The sequence below is a fragment of the Nematolebias whitei genome, chromosome 23 (assembly GCF_014905685.2).
Source record: "Nematolebias whitei isolate Nwh7 chromosome 23, NemWhi1, whole genome shotgun sequence".
Lineage (NCBI taxonomy): Eukaryota > Metazoa > Chordata > Actinopteri > Cyprinodontiformes > Rivulidae > Nematolebias > Nematolebias whitei.
The window spans coordinates 11,211,157-11,232,463 of NC_056520.1; the positions used below are offsets into that span (position 1 = coordinate 11,211,157).

Consider the following 21,307-nt stretch of genomic DNA (forward strand, 5'->3'; position numbering starts at 1 on the left):
CAGAAGAAGTCATTTGGATAAAAATCTCTTCTTCAGTCTAGATTGAAAAAGTCTTTTGGATAAAATTTTCTTTTTCATTCGAGACTGAATAAGTCTTTTGGATAAAAATTTATTCTGTCTAGACCGATGAAGTCTTTTGGATAAAAATCTTTTCTTCAGTCTTGACCGAAGAAGTCTTTTGGATAAAAGACAAAACATCTCAACAACGAAGAATCTGTCCAGAGAACCTCGTTAGATATATTCAGCATGGTTCTAAGCAAGGGCAGCACGGTGGCACAACTGATGGAGCTGCTGCCTCTCAGCGAGAATGTTGCCGGTTCAAATCCCGGTCCGGGGGGCCTTTCAGGGTGGAGTTTGCACGTTCTCTCTGTGCATGCATGTGTTTTCTCCGGGTACTCCAGTTTCCTCCCACAGACCAAAAACATGCACGTTAGGCTGATTGGTAACTAAATTGTCCCTAGGTGAGAGTGAGAGAGTTGTTTGTCTCGTTTGTCTCTATGTGTCCCTGTGATGGACTGGAGACCTGTCCAGGGTGTATCCCGCCCCTCGCACAGTGACTGCTGGACATGGGCATCGGCAACCTCCGTGACCCAAAATGAAAGAAGCGGGTAAAAGATAATGGTTGGATGGTTGTAAACAGTCTTTAGATTGAGAAAAGCCGCATCCATATTTTATGTACCTTATCAATCAATCACCATTATTTGCCCTACAGACTGAAAGATTAAAAATCTGTTCTTGAACCACCATGGAGCTTTGTTTTATGGCAAAGTCAGAAAGTGACAAATGCCCCATTCTTTTTGTGAATGTGATTTTTTTTTTTTTCTTTTTGGACATTATTATTAATATGGATGCAGGTTCGATGTTTAGCAGCCTGTTCTTATAGTTTATATGGTTTTACATTTTTGTTAATAGAAGAATATGTTTATGTTGTAAGTCGCTGAATTAATCACTTCAAGGAGATAACAAATCAGCTTGGGGCGGGTGGAAAAATACATTCTGTGCTTCTGTTAGTTTAGTTTCTTCAAATAGTTTACCTGGTGAACACGATAATACGGCAATGTTTAATTTTCATTAATTTTTTTCTTAAGTGACCCCCTCAGAAATTGCTCTTAAACTCCCTGTTTACTGTCCCCCCCCCCCCCCCCCCCAACAATAAGGTGGAATTTCCATCCTGTTTGACATTAAAGGCAGTGCTTGATAATCCTTTTCTTTAAGGAATGCAGACCTGATATGAGTTCAGTCTTTTCATTTTCATTATTGCTTCAGTTTTTTTTTCTTCTTGCTACAACTACTCTTTGACTAAACACCAGCTTCCCATTCTCTCTGCACACATCCACAATAAAGGTAAATGTATGTAGTATTTCTTACTTAAGTGCAAGCTCCCATGCCCTATCAGATAATTAAAATCTTGGCTCTGTTCAGCTCTGATAGACCTTTTTTAAAGCCGACATTTTGGGTTGTCGGAGGCCGAAAATTAAAGTGAAATTAATAACGTTTGTTAGCATTCGAGCTGACTCAGTTCTATTAACTGTCCCATTAAGTCAGGATCATGAACCAGCTCGCTCAGTGAAAAGAGCTCTTATTACTGGAAAGCGACCATCTTTGATGGCACTTCTGTTCTCATGAAAAATGGTCCTTCATCAACATTTAAGATAATTGTATTGTTTGGAATTAAATAAAAATACTAAAGAGTGGACATGGACAGTTTTATTGTGTGTTCTGAAGACAAAGCGCATTTTTGGGATTTCTCTCTCGTATTTACGTTAAGATTATAGGGTACTGAACAAACGGCTTGTCTTAAAAATAATATGTAATCATCCATTTTGACCAAACAAGAACAATCTCTTGTATTAAACTGGGAGTGAACATTCAATAGCAAATAACAAATACGTTGTGAAAATGGGGATGCTAACCTCTTCGAGATTAAGGCATTGTTAAATAACTGGAAACAAACCCATAAGGAATAAGAAAATAAAACGGAGGAGCAATCAAACAATGAATAAAACTAATGACGGCGCTGAACAAATGGTTTAAGGCAGTTACGGATAAAAAGAAAATTACCAGTGATGGCATCACATAACTTTTTCCTTTTCTTCCTTAGGCAGATGAGTAAAGTCTTATCTGTTCTACGAAATTAATGAAGATCCGCACACAAGCCAACAGGGATGGTTACAAAAAGCATAAGTCATTTTAATTATGGTGAATGTACAATGAATTGACACCAAGTCCAATGTATATAAAGGTTTTGGTATTGTCTTTGATAGGCTGTTAATTAGGTATAACGATCAACAGCCATAGTCGTATCAGGGATTACATTTAAATAATAGGCACGTGCTTTAACTCATTTTTTCTTCTGAATGAAATATCTCACAAAACATAAAAGACCTGTGGCTATTAAAATGCCGTGCCAGTATGTCTCTATTCAGAGTGTGGACCTGATCACTTAAAAGAATGGCTATAACGCTGTCAGTTTGACCAATCCTGAGATAAAATTTGGTATGGTAGCAGCTGAGTGTCACACCCATTGTATATTCTTAATGCTAACACATAGTGAAAAATGTTTGCCTAAAGCTTTTATATATGCGTTTGAGTAAACCTTGACTTTTTATAAGCAAAAGATCTCATTAACCACTGGACACATTTTAATGAACGTTTCGTAAGGTAATCTTTTTATGTACATCTAAAACTGCTTAACTTTTAGAGCCAATGGTACTACCGATGAATTAGCACCGACTCTGTAACGATTCTGGCTATACCACGATTTAAGGACCAATGAGAACAGAGACCAAGACTCAGAATGAAATTACAGTGTTTATTTACAAGTTGGAAAAAGTGCAATAAGCCAGGGAGGGGACTGGAACCCTGAGGAATAAAGAGTTGGTTAGAGTTCTTGTAGTCAAGGGTGACAATATTATTGCTGATTCTCTTTACAATGGAGGTTGAGGTCAGATGTGGGGAGGGTTGACCCAAATGGTTCCAAGCGAAGGAGGTGTACGTCTGAAGGATGGCAGGCGTTTGGCAAGTGGTAGGAAAGCGTGGAGGCAGCCGATGAGGCACAGAGGAGCTCGAGGTCCACAGAGGAGGATTCAGGAAACGGGGACATCAAGGGTAACTCACTGGAGGCACTGAGAGAAATGCAAATCATTAATACTTGGTTTTAGACACGAGTCAAAGGCTAGAACAAGACTACCATTGGGAGGTAATGCTCCAGTGCTGGCTGAATGTCTTCTGCCGCAATTTATGCTCCTCATTCTCATCAAGTCGTTGATCCACAGGTGTAGCTGATTAGAGTCTGACTGTGGGTACAAGAGGTGGCAGAGCAGAACCACAGACTCGCTATCAAGACAGTCAGCTCTTGGAGTTACCATATTTTTTGTCTTAAAAGTCATGTTTTTTTGCATAATTTGCATGCACTGCGACTTATACGCCAAAGCGACGTATTTATGGATTTTCCTCCATATTTTAAACCAATTTTTGGCTGAGATATGATTGTTTTTATTCATTCTGACTGAAAATATTGAACACTACCATTTTCAGCTGTTAGATGGCACTCGAGTAGTATGGCATGCTATGGTGTCATGTAATAGGCAAAAAGTGGCTATTAATGACACAATCGGTTTGCCACAGCCTGCCACCTTCGTCCAGCTTGCCTGGAGCAACCGTCAAATCAGCTTCATTTCGCTGCACCGCCTTGGTGAACTGCAGCTAATTTGACCATTCAAGTGCATTTGTTAAGTAAAAGTTCAACTGAGACACATCTTTGCTATAATGTCAAGCAAACAAACAATTGTTTTAGGTGCTTGTATTGTTAAATTTCGAAGAAATGTGCAGACTTAGATCCTAAGTATATTTGCAGCCTAGTTGCAAAGTAAGGACAAGAAAGTCAGTGTTTTGAAGTAAAAATTACAATGCCCTGATCTCAGTCCCATAAAAAAAAAGGTGTCCGAGTTGTAAGGATGTTTGTGAGCAAGGTGGCCTACAAACCTGACCAATTATTTCAGGAAGAATAGAACAAAATTATAAAACATTTGACTAAAATATATTTAAAGCCAGTTATAGCAAATACTAAGCGTGATGTTAGGCTCTTTCACAAAACACCTCAATCCAAGACTTCTGGTCTTCTGACCATCACTGAATAGACCTAAGCAATGATAGGGTTAAAGTCAACCTACCCCTAATTCGCCTTTGTGCCTCTATGTGATGTAGTAACAGAACCAAAATGGTCAACATTTGAAAATATAAGCTGACTATGCAGTTCAAAAAATTGATGAACTAACTTATGGTCTGTTTAACCATTGCTGGATTGAACAACAACAAAAAGATTTATTAACAAGAGAAGATTGATGATGACACACAGCAACTTTTTAATTACCGTATTTTCTGCCATACACGTCACACCGCCCTATAAGTCGCATCGGTCCAAATATGTCTAATAAAGTGGCAAAAACCATAAATATGTCACTTGCCATATTGGTTGCATCTATCATGCACCACTGCTGACGCGTCGCGTTTGTTACGCGCCACCGCTGACAACCCGGAAACGTGGGCTGGTGTTGTGCCAAACATTGATTGGCTGCCAAATGGCGGCCACGGGAGCATGCACGGGAAGACTTTAACAAGAATTTAACAAGATTAACACTTAAAAACAATTATTTGTTGCTCGAAATTATAGCAAAGATGCGTCTCAGTTTAATTTTTCCTTAATAAATGTACTTTGACAGTCAAATAGGCTGCATTTCGCTGCGCCGCCCTGGCGAAATGCAGCCGATTTGACGTTTGCTCCAGGAGTTCCACGGCAAGACGAAGGTGGCTTTGTATGGCAAGCAAAGTGTCTCATTAATAGTCACTTTTACCTATTAATGATACACTTGGCTTGCCATATGAATCAAGGGCCCTCTAGTGGCTGAAAATGGTAGTGTTCAATATTTTCCATGTCAGAACGAATGGAATAGTTAGATTTCAACCAAAAATTGGGTTATAAATATGGGGAAAAAACAAATACGTCGCTTCACTGTATAAGGCGCAGGCATGCTAATTTATCCAAAAAACTGCTACTTACACATCAAAAATGACTGTAGTTAAAAAAAATGTAATGATTAAGAGAATTAACATACAGAATTAATTTGTCATGTTTTGAAAATACAAGGGAGACTTCGGTCACAAATCTGCCACACCGAGTTCTACTTTTGTCTCCATGATGCTGTCTTCGCTTCTCAAAACTCATGTCTATGTAGGATGAAGTCGACTCCTTCAGTAATTTCTGAACAAGCTGAGTCAATATTAAGATGAACAGTTCTTTGTGGCAATTTTCCAAAATAGTTTTGTGAAAGAGCTTTTTACAGATGGTAATAAAAAATACTATCTCAAAATTTCACTCTCTCATTTTTCAGGCATACTTCAAAAAGAAATATATTTGTGAAAGCTAAGTGACCTTAAACAAGAAAAAATTAATGGTATATATAACTATTTTTCATTACCCATTTTATAACTATGCTTTCCTTTGGGTTATTTATTTATTTTGGGGGGAACTAGGGTTCTATTAAATCTGCCATACGAATTTGTGGCTTTTGACACATATAATTTAGTACGAGCAATTATAAAAAAATGGTTCTTTCCATTGTAAAGGTTTGCAGAACCAGGTTTAGATGATTACCGACTCCCAGTTTTTAAAAGGTTTGTGCTCAACTACAGCCCAAAATCTCAAATGAGTTGAAGAGGATGTTCTGTGGACGCAGTCTCATCTACCTGCCAGCTGTGCTCGAGTGCCTGACCACTGAGATCCTGCAACTAGCAGGAAACACGGTTCATGACAGCGGAAGGACAGGATCGTCCCTCTGCACCTACAGTTGGATGTCCACAGAGACAAGGAGCTCGGCAGACTGCTGGGAGGAGTGGCCATCGCTCTGGGAGGAGTTCTACCCGTCTTTCGGGCAGTCCTAAAGCCCTGGGGAACCGAGAGGCCAGCCAAGTCTGGGTGAACGGATCGGACGGCATCTGCAGCCAGTTTCTTAGGATCCACTGTGGGATGGACCTTTACAAGAGATCCTTCCCGTCTAAAGCCATCAGTATCTATAACATCTCTTAATGAAATGATGATAACAAGTTACAACAACAAAATAATTTCCCTTTGGGATTAATAAAGTATTTTTGAATTTAATTGAATTGAATTGTTGGTATTTTGGACAATAGCTGCATTAACACACTTTAAATTTCTCTAGGTAATAATTTAGTCCTGTGGAGGGATTTGAGCTTGACATTTCTAAACTCTTCTTTAGTCGAACTGGTTTGAAGTGGTAACTTGCACTGACGGTTATTTTCCCTGCATCTCTTAGACTCCATGAGGTCCTGATGGATCTGCAGAACCTTCAGCTTCAGCAGCTAACGGACTGGTTGGATGTAACAGAGGCACGCATCAAGAGGATCGGATCTCAGCCGCTTGGTCCTGATCTCGAGGATATAAAGCACCAAGTGGAGGAACATAAGGTGGGCACGTCCTGACGAGGGCACTACAAAATGTCACGTTTAGTTGCTTAATAGGTCTGAAAGACTTTTATGAATTGAAGTTAAACACTACAAAAGAATAATTCAGGAAAACCTATTCAAACATTTGTTCTTGTACTTAGAATTCACTTCGAATCAGTTCTGAATTTGAATTTAACCTTTCGTACTACCCTCGAAGCACCAAATGGTAATTTAAAAATAACAAAAAAATAAATAGCCGAACATTAACGTTTTTGTAAAAATTAAAAAAAAGAACTCCATTTACAGGAAAAAGGTGAAAAAGAAGCTCAAGAACAGCTATTTAACTTTTTTTTTTTTGAGCTTGTAATGATCGTCAGAGACAAAACACAAACATTTATATTTCTAATTTTCACATCGCGTAACTAATTCCGACACGTTTACTGTAAATTAAAATTTTCTGTGGCCTTTTCTATGTTTAAAAAATCTGTTAGAATTTCATTGAACTATAAGTATATAATAAAATATTATCTAGTTCTTGACATATCTCAGAATTTTATAAATCTAATCTGTTTTGAATAAATACAGGCACAGTTTATTTTAATGTTGTTCATATCAGGGTGTTTTTAAAAAAGTTGGACTTGGAGTCAAACCTCGTTTTATTTATACACAGTAATCCCTTTATTCAATCGTAACTGCATAAATATTTGGAGATGTTTTCTCTCAAATTTGAGGATCTTAATTTAAAATGGAAGAATCCAAGCTTAAAATCTGGACCACTTTATTTGAGTTGTTGACCTCGTGTGCAGATCACTCTCTTTAGCATCCTTCCTGAGGTTTGTTAGATTATTGGGTTGCTGGATTGAAGGTGCGGATTACGAAGATGTGAAAGGCTGTATTGGTCTACACGAACATCTGCAAGAACCTTGGTGACAAGATGGCAGCTGTTGGAAATGCATGGGCAGAAACTGAATTTGAATCGCTCAGATTGAATCTGTATTTGCGTAATTTGAAATTAAATTGGTTTGAAGATGATTTTCACTCATTTGAAACTGAATTTATTGGTTTGGGACTGAATTTCGTTGTATTGAAAATTCAGTTGGACTACTTTCATTTTCAGTTTATAATTCGATTTCAATTCCAAAATTCAAATTTTTTATTTTTTGTGTCGCACATCCGTGTCCTTGAGAAAGCCACGGAGTAATCGAACGCAGATTGACAGATGACGTGAAACGTACAAAAATGTAGGCGTGGGGTTCAGCCTCAAGGAGGCGGTAATGCAACAGAGTGGATGCACTCCGCCGTAAAACACCGCGATGGACCGGATTGAAAAGCAAGAGGAGTCACAGGAAGTATTGGAAAAATAGCAGTTTTATTTTAACCCCAGAATATTGTTTAGCAAAAAATGACTGCTGAGCTCATAAGAGGTCAAAAGAACAAAACTGAACTCAGTCAAAAAAGGGAACAAACTTGCCGCACAAACAAACATAACTGACCTTCTCAAAAAAAAGACACACAGGGATATATATACTGGCTGGTCAGACCATTAAGACACAATGGGGGTAACTAAACAGAATACAATCACTAACTACAACAACCAACACAGTACAACTAAGTGTGATAATAAACTAAACACCAGAAGTAGAAATAAAAAATATTAAACTTTAATTAGAAATATTCACTTAAATACTAAAGCTCTTTTTTAAATAAAGAAAATGCAAGTCCCCCCTCTCCAGCAGGAACTGGTGGTGCAGTCCAATCAGCTCCATGTATTTAAGTGTGCTAAGCCCTGGCCACCATCTTTTGTCTGACAACTCCCAGGGATCACGGCAGGTAAGAACCGGTAAAATAAACAAGAATTAATCATAAGCACCAACAAAAATGAACAATGAGTTGATACAAGTACATAAGTAAACTAAATGTGTGTTCATACAGGTGGAACAAATGTATCCAAACCAACCAATAAACATTTTTATTGCAAACTAAAGTGTTGTGTTTGGATGAAAAATAAATGGTGTATGTAAGATCTAAAAAATAATAATAAGTCTGGTCCTCTGGATGGGTTCAAACAAACAAAAAAGTTTTAGAAACGTTTCATCCGAAAGACTTCTTCTTGGATGCATATAGGCGTTACCGACTTTAGAGTGTGGCCATGGGTTTGGCCATCGCAAACACCAAAGAAGAAAAAGAACTTCCTTTATGGCGTATTTTGAGCTGGAGCAGTGGCGCGCACGTGCGTTCATGCCAAGTTCATGTGCGCTGCACTGCTCCAGCTCAAAATACGCCATAAAGGAAGTTCTTTTTCTTCTTTGGTGTTTTACGGCGGAGTGCGTCCACTCTGTTGCATTACCGCCTCCTTGTGGCTGAACCCCACGCCTACATTTCCGTAAAGGAAGTTTCACTGACGTGAAACGTAAATCTGTCAATCTGCATTGGATTACTCCGTGGTTTTCTCAAGGACCTGGATATATGACACAAAAAAAAAACTGAATTTTGGAATTGAAATTGAATTATAAACTGAAAATGAATGTAGTCTTAACTGAATTTTCAATACAATGAAATTCTGTTTCAAAGCAAATTAATTCAGTTTCAAACCATTCAATTTAGTTTCATTCATTCATTCAATCTTTATTTATACAGGCTATCCCCATTAAGCCACGGGGACTCATTTACAATAGAGACCTGTTCCAGACAGAACATATAAAGTACAGACAACAAAGCGGCAGACAATGACAACAATAAACGACAGTAAAAAATGTACTGTTGTTTACTGTAAATTTAAATTCATTGTAAATTTAGATAAAAATGGCCATTAGTAAAGGGTGTCAGTCCAATTATTCATGATTAATGTTAGCTTTACCAGTTAACAAAAATGTAGACAAATTGGTAGCTTATGGACACTGAAAGATTTCAATTCATTGCAATGTACCAGTGTTACCAATGGTGTTCTTGGTGACTGGTTTCACCGTCCATAAGCCACTATAAAAGTGGTCACGCTCTGTTAGTTTTTTTTTCTTTCTCATTTAACACAGAAGTACCATCTTTTATGTAACTGTCCAAAATATGTTTATTACTGTCCTTAAACGGGCATTCCTTATCTTTGAGATGTAAGGGGACTGCAGAGGGTTGACAGGAAGTACTCGCTCTTCTTTGTTGTGCCATTCGTTTGAGTCATTGTTGTTTGTTTCTATGGTTTGAATCCTTTTTATATGTAACGTTATTTACCTTTTGTTTGGGTATTTTGTCCTGTGGATGAATCTGTTTTTATTTGAAGTAATTTATCCTAAGTTTTATTAGACGCTCCTGTATAAAAAGGTTGTTGCATCTGGTATCCTTTTCTTTTTTTTTTTTTTTGTTCGATGCTGTGGATTGTTTTACCATTTTTCTTTAATTGAACAAATCCCAATTAGTAAATCTGCAGAAATGAAGTGCTTTCTTGAACTGTTCCGATTTTTCTAACTCTGACAAATTTCCTCGAACGAGAAAACATAAAAAAAAGTTAACTTTTTATCATTTTTTTCCTTGACTGTAACTTTTATAGCTAAAAATATCAGTGGGAACTGTTGGCCCTTTGGCGTTTTCACTGTATTGAATCTGGCGCTTCAAAAAAAAAAAACGTGAACATCTCTGCTCTAATCACAGTATGAGGCTGTGCTCTCCAGCCATGTTAAATTGCTTTATCAGGCAATTTCACATACCTCTACTCATCAAAGCTTCAAATTAGCAGAATGTGTAGTGTGTGTATACAGTGACATAAACCCTTGTCAAACCTTTGCCTGATGTCAAGGTTTCACTATATTCTCTCAGTAGAATAGCGTTTTCAGACCGGTATAACAAGCTTGCAAAAGCTTCTGCCAAGGGAAAACAACAGTTACCCATCACAAAATTAAATTTACTCTTTATTGCAGTACAGACAATCGTCTTCACTTTGGAATACAAACAAGCAGGGCACGTTGACAGTAGGTTCATTTGAGTTTTTCTGAATGCAACTTGGTGATCAAACGATGGGGATGACAGTACACCATAAATCAGCCTAACGCTAACCGAGAAACTCATGCCTAGACGAAGAAAGAGGCACATTTTATGTTTACGGCCATACTACCCTACACATGTCTAATCCTAGCTGCTAAGCAGGGTCAAACCTGGTTAGAACTTGGGATGGGAGACCGCCTGGGGATACCAGGTGCCATAAGTTTTGGGGCAGTTGTGGCGCAGTGGTAGGTCAGCTAACTCAGGACCGGAAAGATACGAGCTTGATTCCCCACCATGAGCAAGACGCCTGTTACTTAAGTGCTCCCCAAGCAACCCAAACACTGGTCCACTGCACCACTTTATAGTTCATTTGTAATTGGTCAAATACAGAGCATACAATGACAATGATGCATAGCACTTTCACTTCATCCTAATTTGGCAATGAATGGTTGCTGGCAATGATGAACAAGTTGTGCTTTGCCATGGAAGAGTGAGGAAAGTGGCTGGAAGCTGGTAGATTGGGGGGCAAGCCAGACAATCTGAGGGAAATAAACCCCAAAACAAGAACAGGTTGCAAGAAAAACCTGCTGGTTACATTTGTACATTTGCTATCAAATGAGTATAAGCAATTAGACTGACCGGTCAAATACTGTATCTGTCAGTTCCAAAACTCTTAATGCCATATTCAGTATATACGTAATATTTAAAATACACATCACATGCTCCGCTCGGTTCAGTGTCACCCTACTAAGTTTCCATGACCTACACGACTAATCAGAACTTGACAGGATTGTGACAACTTTTCAACTTGACAACTACCTCCATCCGTGTGACAGCATTATCATAAATGATAAATCTACTGCACTCCAAATAGTATTTATCTTACTCCTCACTAGAATACCTCCATGTCCGCTTCAGCTGCATCCATATATCTTCTCTTTGGCCTTCCCGTTTGTTTTTTCTGGCAGCTGCATTTCTAACATCCTTCGTCCAAACCATGTCAGCGGCCTCTAACTTTATCTCCCATTCGTTCAACCTGTGCTGTACCTCTGATGATTTCATTCCAGTGTTGGTCATTCATAGGGGAAGGTAGAGCCCACCTAAAAAAAATCATTCACCTGACAAAGTAGTTCCTCCTAATAAACAATGGAAATTACTTTTTTATTGAGCTTACTGTGCATTGGTTTGTTCTGTATATTTTTCCAACTATTCTGACAATTTTAAATGGAATTTTAGAAGATTTTTAGATATTCTCAGTTTTTTACTTGTTTACTAGTATGGGGCAGTACTGTTCACTGAACCGTGTTTATTTATTTATTTATTAGTTTATTCGACATGGACAATGTACACGCATATAGAACAGAACAAGTATGTGACTGATGCATTGCACAGAGTATATAGCTATAGCTAATTTGCAACTCCAGTCCCTGGTTGGGCATTTCTACCCATTAAAATACATACAATGTATCAATCAAAATACAGTAAGAATACATACGTATTCATGCCTACATATTCATGTAATCAACCGTACAACTTCAAATATTAAGCTGACCCAAACTTGCCACTAGTGATCCGAACAGGTACGTCCAATAGTTTTATCTGGGGTGGATACATTTGGCTGGTTTAATCATGTATATGTATTATCATTGTATGCGTCCTTACAATGGCAAAATTGGCTCTGCATTTAACCCATCTACCACCAGAGGGAGCAGTGGGCAGCTATGGAAAACTGCCCGGGGAGCAACTGGGAATGAGGTGTCCTGCTCAGAAACACCACAAGATGTGCAATGACCGGGGATCGAACTCAGGACCTTCGTGTCCCAAGTCGGCTGCCCTGCCCCAATACTATCTCGGTCCCCCATTGGCATGAATGCTATTAATCCTAGATTTTACTGAGCTCAGAGCTGCAGTGAAACCTGCTGAGTACAACAGTGGAGATATTCTGTATAAATCTAGACCACGCATAAAACAGAGGACGAAAAAAAGGGGTGGGTGGTGACGATCGCTACCATGGTAGAATCTTAAGTTCTGTGGGGGGGAAAGTGTGCGACTGTGATGGGTCAATGGTTGAGTCTTTGGTTTAGCAATCAGACGTTTGTGGGTTTGAACCCTGCTTGTAACAACTAATAAAATCGGTAATGATATATATTTTTTTGTCTCTTCAATTAAGTATTTTCTCCCATTTTACTGTGTTAATCTGGAGAATTATTTCAGAGTTGTTACTTCAGAATCTACTATACTGTGCACCTGTCGGCTGGTGGTGAGAGGCCTTGTCGTTTTGATTTTTTTTTTTTTAGACCAGACTGTTTTTCATAAGACACAACCTTCACTTGCTGGAGGGAGATAAAAGGCAACAAGTATTGTGCACAAATAAAAAGTAAAAAGACAGAAAAAAACAATAATGAATTAAACAGTAAACGTCATATATCTTGTTTCCGCTTCCAATACTTTCTTCTGTCTTTTTCTCAATGCCACTGTCTCCAGACCACAACGTAGCTAATCATACTACTAACCTTTCTTTTAACCTTTGCTGCCACCCTTTTGTCACAAATCACTCCTGAAACATTTTTGTATTCACTCCATCCTGCCTGGACTCTCATCTTCCATCTCTTTTCTGCTCTTCCCATTTTCCGGAACAGTCAACCCTAAGTACTTGAAGTCCAGCACTTCTGTGACCTCTGCTCTTTGTACCATCACTGTTCTATAGCCTCATTGTTCCATGCCCTTACTGATCCCATTTAGATGAACTCGCATGTAGGTTTTGACAAAACGATTTTATGCCAGATGCCTTTTCCGATGCTGCCTCATATACCTGGGCTTGGGAGACGAGATGCACTGATTTGTTTCCCAATAGTTGGTTTTAAACTTGAATCCACTAGAAATAGGAAATATTCATCTCTAGTATCAAAATTGTCGATGAAAAACATGAAAACTACCGTCTTCAACTGATAAAATAGGTCATCGATATATATTTTTTATTTTCTTAACATAGCAATTTAATTGGTAACAAAACTAATTTGATTGTGTGTTTGTGTGTCTGCTGCAGCTCCTACAGGAGGACCTCGAGCTGGAGCAGGTGAGGGTGAACTCTTTGACCCATATGGTGGTGGTGGTTGACGAGAACAGCGGGGACAGTGCAACGGCTGCCTTGGAGACCAAGCTTCAGGCAAGTAACCATAAACACTTGGATGATGAGAGATGCGTTTTCCTAGAATAGCTTCAAATTTTACAACTTTTTGGGCTGTATTTAAACATCAAACTTTCAGAAGAGTCAATTTAAGATGCAGAATCTAGACGGTGGGGAGTGACTATTCAATGAAGCAGCTTCATGTCACACTTGCTGTTAAAAACTTGATCGGAAACGGGTCTCTGTTTATTCAACAACACCAAAATTCTATTAAAAGAAAGCAGATTGTAAATGAAAGCAAAAAGTAGATAGGACGATATGGCCAAAACTTTTATCACGATATATTTCTTAATTTCGGTCGATAACGATATAATTCCAATATCGATATAAACAATATAAAAAAGCCTCAGAACAACTACAAACTGTACAAATAAATTAATGTTCACCTTTTGTTTGTATTTAGCCTTCAAAGAAATTTGAAATCACCGTCAAATAAACATAAAACTCTCAACTTCCGTTTTTTTCTAATGTGATTCGGGCCACTTCCACTTCCACCACTTCCACTTTGGCCACTTCCGCTTTGGCTTAATGTAATTCTGTTTTTTCAAATGTTGTTGTTTTTGTTGTGTTTTTTCAAATGTAATTCAGTTTTTTTTAAATGTTGTTCATTTACACCTTAGGGCCACCGTACAAATCACTTCCACACCGCCAAATTAGTCTTTCCTCTCTTATCAATTAGGTCATCTACTTCCTCTTCGCTTGTGAAAGCTTGTTCAGTCACATTCTGACGGTCATGGGCACTCATTTTGAAGCGAAACTTACCGCGCCTTTGAGATTAGCCTAGCTTGCTACCGCTAACGCCTTCTGGACTTGAGCTCTGCGTAACATCTACGTCACCACGCACTTGTGTAGTTGTGTTGCAGCTTTTTCTGTTTTGGTTGAAACTGAAGTGGTCGCTTCAACCCAAACAGAAAAAGAAATGTCAGTGAAACGTTGTAATCATATCGAAATATCGAAAATGTGCTTAAAACTCATATCCCCGTTATTGAATAAAAGTATATTGCGGTATATATCGATATCAAATTATTGTCCAGCCCTAGAAAAAAGTTAAATAAACAGTAAATAAAAAAGCTTTTTGTTTTTAAATGACACATTATAAGGGTAGTAAAGGGGCAAAAAAAGTCAGCAAATTTCCAAAAACTTTTCGCAAATTTTTTTAATGGGAATATTCCAAATTGGAAACCTTCTTTTATTTGATCCAAAACATACTTCAACTAATCTGCACAGCTAAAACTATTGTTGATTTAATGCTTATATTTTATTTCCTTTCTGATATTCGTACTCGAGTATTTTATATGGAAACATGTAAATGTTTGGACATAATCAAAGAAACATGTTTCTGCCATCTAGTGGTGGCGAGTAAACAATGATGAAATGTATAACATAATATTTGGAATTTAAAAAAATTATATATTATGTTTAGTAGGGCTGCAACAACGAATCAATAAAATCGATAAAAATCGATGATTAAAAGTGTCGGCAACAAATTTCATTATCAATTCATACATTTATTTTTTTAAGCTATTTGACTAATTTTTATTTTTTATTATTAAATATTTTACTAACAGAATAGTCAAATAGCAATCTGTTTTTTGTGCGATTTGCTATGTCAGTCAAATGTTCAATTTTGGAATAAAGGGGTGGAAATGAAAACTTTTTTTTTCTTTCCGATTCATCAATTAATCGAAAAATAATCGGCCGATGAATCGATTATTGACATAATTGTTAGTTGCGGCCCTAATATTTAGGCTGATGACACAATTGTAACAATCGTGTGTTAAGACTATACATTAAATGTATTTTTTCAATAATATCATCAATGCTAATTTCACTTTAGTTTAGTCCATGAGCTTAAATGTAGAGTTTCAAAAGTTGTATGCTCTCGGCTAAAAAAAAAAGTGGCTTCGATAGAAATCATCAGCACATGTGATGGGGGAATAGTATAGCTATACTCAAGTTTTCTTGCAATAAATCTGTATTTTCAGTTAAGATTATGCTAACAAATATTTTCCCTAACTATTTTTGAACTCCTATTAAGGTCCCATCTTTAGTTTTTAAAATACCTATAGTTTATTTCTATTTATTTACATAAATACCCATAAATTCCAGTGGAAAGTTCCTTGTTTTGAAAATTTCCAGAAATTTGAAACCCTACACATTATCAAGCATGGTCGGGATGATGGATGAGGTCCTTGTGGACTTTTATGTTTGCAGATGACACTGTGGTCTATAGTGAAAGTAGGTAGCAGGTGGAAGAGAGCCTGGAGAGGTGGAGGTATGATATGAGGAGAAGGAATGAATGTCAAAAAATCAAATGGGACTCAACCTATTTACACAGATTGTTTCATCCTCTCTGGACATGCTTGTAAACCACAGAAACATTGTTAAATGTAACTATCATCTTATGGAATACCATTTTGCTGTTATTACTTGTGAAGCCAAATTTCCAAGTCAAAACATATTAAGACTTGTACATGGTTTCAATTTATTATACTGTGTCACTCTCTGAGTATCTACCTTTAAAAGATTGTAGTAATACTGCAATTTCCTCAGTAACTCAAAGAAGTAATAAGCTGATTTCAACCAGCTAGTTCACAAAATGCAAATAAAAAAGGAGCGAGAGTGCATGGGCTTTCTGACAGCGACAGCAAGTCCAGCACACTTTATTTTATGGAATGTACTGTACTCTATTGAACAGGAAACAGCTTTTTCTTTGTTGTCGTGCTTTAATTAGACCTTACCAGTATGCGGTGTTCATTCTGTATACGTTTTTGTTGAAAACCTTGGCGGTTCTGTTTACACAGGGTTTTTGCAGAGTTCAGCCTGGCGCTAACACTTTGCTGTTTTTGTACTATTCCACTTTCCTGTTCACTTCAAAATGTATGAACCTCTGTTGCCTTGTTCACGTCCACACCGTGCAGGGAATAAACGGGGTAAAACTACCACTTTCTTTCTGCAACTGTAATTGCAGCGCGATGCCTTGTGTTGAAGTTCCATCACACTGATGGCTGTCTTTGTTCAAGATTTATTTGTTCAAGTATGTCACTGTCAGACTAATTATTTGTTTTATTGTTTCCGAAATGTTGACTCATAAAGAATTAAATGCTTTTTGTGAGTTTTGTATGTGTGTGTGTGGGACGTTGACACCTTTTTCAGCTAAAATAACATTTAACTTCACCCAAAATGTTTGTTGTTTAACTTAATAACTACGAATATTATTATGTAATTTACACAGTGTCAAATATGTGAAAAATACAATAATAGTAAGCTTCTTGATATTGACGATACATTAAAAAGAACCCTTTTTATATGCCCATTGAAAGATAGAAGTGTTAAGGTATAGTCTCCGTACATCCATACATCAGTAAAAGTTTTCGTGTCTGTGCCATAACTTCTGATCTGCTCAGAGTAATTTAACCAAACTTCATACAAATTCTTACCACCACTAGACGGCGTGTCACATAATTTTGTCATCACCCCAGCTCTAAGGTTGAGGTAACAAGGTTATATTTGATCTTTGCTTATCTGGGCAATTGCTATATTGCTGTATGTATGTACTGTATGTATTGTTTGTCAACAGGCGTATGTAATGCTTTTGTCAAATCAAGTCAACTTTATTTGTAAAGCAGCTTTCAAACAGCAGCTGTTACCAAAGTGCTTAGCAGTAAAATCAATGGGAGTAATTTCATGGATAAAAGTAACAATAAAAATAATGATAGTACTGAAAATGAATTGCGTCAAAAGAAAAACATAGAAACGCAGAGCTGTGAAATGCTAAATCAAGTCGCACTGTGTAAAAAGCCAGAGAAAACAGATGGGTTTTTAGCAGAGATTTAAAAACAGGAAGTGAAGTGGCCTGCCTGATGTTGTGGGGTAGATTGTTCCAAAGTTTGGGGCCCACGACTGAAAAAGCCTGATCACCTCTGAGCTTCAATCTTGCTTTTTGGAACAGCCAAAAGCAGCTGATCAGATGATCTTAGGGCCCAAGAAGGAACATATGGTTCCAGTAGCTCAGAGAGATATGACGGTTCATTAATTAAGGTTCATTTAAGGCCATTAAGGCACTTAATGGTTAGCAGGAGAATTTTAAAACCAATTCTGGTATGTACAGGGAGCTGGTGAAGGGAGGACAAAACTGGTGTAATGTGATCAAACCTACGATAAATAAATAATTACGATTAAATACGATTAAATAAAGTTGTGAATTTGTACTAATATTAAAAAAAGTGAATTTGCACAAATAAATGTGTGAAGCACTTCTACAGCAAGTGTCCTGACTTATTCGGTGCTAAATTAAAGGAATAGTCCATTCAACTTTGAACTGATGATTTGTCAAATAGTTATCAGTAGTCAGTATCTTCTAAGAAACAAGGCTAACTGTTTAAACTTTGAAAATCATTAAGACTGAATGGTAACTCTAAATTGTCCCAAGATATCTCGTTTGTCTCTGTGTCCCTGTGATGGACTTGCGACTTGTCTAGGCTGACCCCGCCTCTCGCACAGTGACTGCTTGATTTGGGCACCATTGACCCCATGACCTGGAAAGGAAGTGGGTAAAGATGATAGATGGATAGATGACGTTTTCATTAAGGTTAGGCTACTGGCTAGCCTGACTAGGACCCTTTTTAAAAAAATACATTTTCGGATTTATAAACCAACTCTTTCTTAAAAATAACATACTGGAGTGAAAGTATCAGGTCTCTCTTATAAATGAGTCCTCAAGGCTCAATGGGATTTACCTGTCTAAATAAAGGTTGAATGAAAAGTATGTTACATGTTATTTAACGGCTAACAATGGTGTACCACAAGGCTCAGTCTTAGGACCCACCTTCTTCACAATCTACATAAGTAATGTAGGTCAGAGCATCCCTGATTCATCCTTACATTTTTATGCTGATGTCGAGCCAAAACAGTTGCCAAGGTTTTCCAGCTTTTGCAATCTGCTTTTGACATCATCCAGCCAGATTTGGTCTGACTCAAACTTGTACTGAATGCCGGCAAAACCAAAGTGATGTTGTTTTCAAACAGGAAGTCGGTCCCAGCAGTCCTTCCCTCGATTTTATCTTCGAATGGTGTTCCTATTGAGTTTGTCGATTCCTACAAATACTTGGGTATTTTGGTCGAATCACATCTCTCTTTTAAGCTTCACGTGGAAAACCTAGTAAGGAAACTAAAAGTTAAATTTTTTTTTTTTTTTCAGAAATAGATCCTGTCTAACTCTGAATGCTAGGAAACACCTTGTGACTGTGACTTTCCTTCCCTCCATTGATTACGGTGACATTATTTACATGAACGCCCCTACAAACGCCCATCAGATGTTGGACACTGTCTATCATGGTGCAATAAGATTCATAACTGGGTGTAACCACCGCACCCACCACTGCACCCTGTATTCACTGGTTAACTGGACATCATTAACTTCACACAGACTCTCTCACTGGTACATTTTCATCTTTAAATCACTTCTTGGTCTGCTGCCTTCATACATCTCCTCCTTCATGTCACTGCGTGAGTGCAGCTACAGCGTGCGCTCCCAGGACATTATTACCTGCAGTGTCCCCTCAGTAAGGACTGAACTAGGCAAAAGCTCCTTCTCCTTCTCTGCTCCTGTTTCCTGGAATATCTTGCTAAAATATCAGACGCTCTCAACCTTGATCTCTCCAAGTGGCTTCAAACATCTGTTAAGTTCCTGGGAAAAACCAACGACATGTTCCTGTTTTTAGTTTTCGCCTTACATTGTAGCCGTTTTTATTTTGTTTTTTTAACATTCTTTCATTTATTTTTCTCAATTCATATGCTTTCTTTTATGATTGTGTACTGTTGTCATTGTTGTCTACTATTGTCATCATTCTTTGTTAAAAACAGGTCTCTCTTGTAAATGAGTCCTCGAGGCTCAATGAGACTAACGTGTGTAAATAAAGGTTGAATGAATTGGCTAGTAACAACCCTCTTTACAGTTTTAGTTTGCTGCTGTGAGGAAAGTGTAGAAGTTTAATATTAGCTAATGTAGCGTTCTTCCAAACCAGTATTTTGTTTTTGAGCTATGTAAATTGTAATCACAGTGAATGAGATAAACTTACGCAATTTCTTATGACACATTTTTTACTAATTATAGGTTAAGCTGACGTTCTTTCCTGCAGTGCTATTCAATACGTAAAACAAGATTAACAAACAAGATAGATGAAAAAAATACAATGTGTACCATGGTGTAGAGTCAAATGAAGCTGCCTTTCCTGGTTCCTCCCTTGCTGTGAAACTGTCACTTGCTTAATTAAAGATTAGTCATCTTCAGATAAACCTGCTGTGCCTCTTCCTCTACATCTGCCTCTCGCTAATCTTTCACCCCTTTCAATGATTATTTATTGATTGGGTTTCATTGTCTTTTCATTGTTGTACTCTATCACTGCTAATTCTCTGTTTTCAAGTGATTTAGTTTAGTGAATATATCCAACATTTTTCAGTCAGGTCATCCGGACGGTTTCCTTTTTAGTGCTGAAACGTTTCGCCTTCGATCCGGAAGGCTTCATCAGTCAAGGAAACGCACAACAAAACTGATTCTTCCCCCAACAGCTTACTCCAAAGTGGAACAAACCGGTTATGTTGGTGCTAAGATGGCCTCTTTGTCACGCCCCCTCCTCCATTGCCGGCCGTCTTCCTTGTTGACAGTCGTGTCAAACTAGTTGAAAACAACAAAGTCCATGCTCAATAATCCAGATATACACGTCTGTCAACAAGGAAGAGGGCCGGCAATGGAGGAGGGGGCGTGACAAAGAGACCATCTTAGCACCAACATAACTGGTTTGTTTAGTGGATATAGTTTACGTCTGGTATTTATTCAGAACAGAAAAGTGTATTTTCCATTTTACACTGCTGATAGTCAATTATCGTATTTTCCGGACTATAAGTCCTACTTTTTTTAATTGGTTGGCCAGTTCTGCGACTTATAGTCCGAAGTAAATTATATACTTTTTTTTTCCCCTACTCATAACACAATTTTTGACTGACAAGTTAAATGTTCATTCATACTGACATGAACCAAAGAGTAAACATTACCATTTGCAGCCATGAGAGGGCCCTCTAGGCTTTTGACAACTACCTGTTCCAGTATATGTTGTTCCACTAACACCATCTACCCTAAACATTCACTTAGAGACAACTGAGAAAAACTACTAAGTACAATGCCCCTAAAAGTGATGTGGAATGAGACTGGTGAATTTACCGGTAACTTGCTTGTTGGATTCATTGGCTTGTTATGTTAATTAAGCGTGTTCAGGATCCCAGGTGTGTTCTGTGTGTTATTGTTATTTCAGATTAAATGTCTGTTCTTGCACTTTGTGAAATACACTTCTAAATAAATGTGACTTATATGCCGAAGCGACTTAAATATTGTTTTTTCCTCTTCATGGGGCATTTTTTGACTGATGCAACCTATACTCTGGAACAACTTATAGTACACAAAATGCGGTAGTTGATGCTGCCATATATATGTAAACTTTGTCAGCTGGATAACTTGAAAAATAAGCAAAGGGTCAACTTCCTTTGGTATGTAGCTACAGCTACATGTAAGAAAGGTTGTTTAGTGGGTTGCCACATCAAAATTCAAAATAGCCATCTTTATAAAATTTATAATTATATATATATTTATTTATATATATATATATTTATTTATATATATATATATATATATAT

The 21,307-nt window shown here is 37.6% G+C and overlaps 1 protein-coding gene across 1 annotated transcript in view; it reads left to right on the forward strand.

Moving 5' to 3' along the window:
- Nucleotides 1–21,307, forward strand: part of dmd (dystrophin) — a 274,434-nt gene that overhangs the window by 49,242 nt on the left and 203,885 nt on the right. Inside the window, exons 12-13 of the mRNA XM_037696602.1 lie at nucleotides 6,333–6,483; nucleotides 13,478–13,597. Of these exons, the coding sequence (XP_037552530.1) occupies nucleotides 6,333–6,483; nucleotides 13,478–13,597 (271 nt within the window). The remainder of the gene's footprint in view (nucleotides 1–6,332; nucleotides 6,484–13,477; nucleotides 13,598–21,307) is intronic.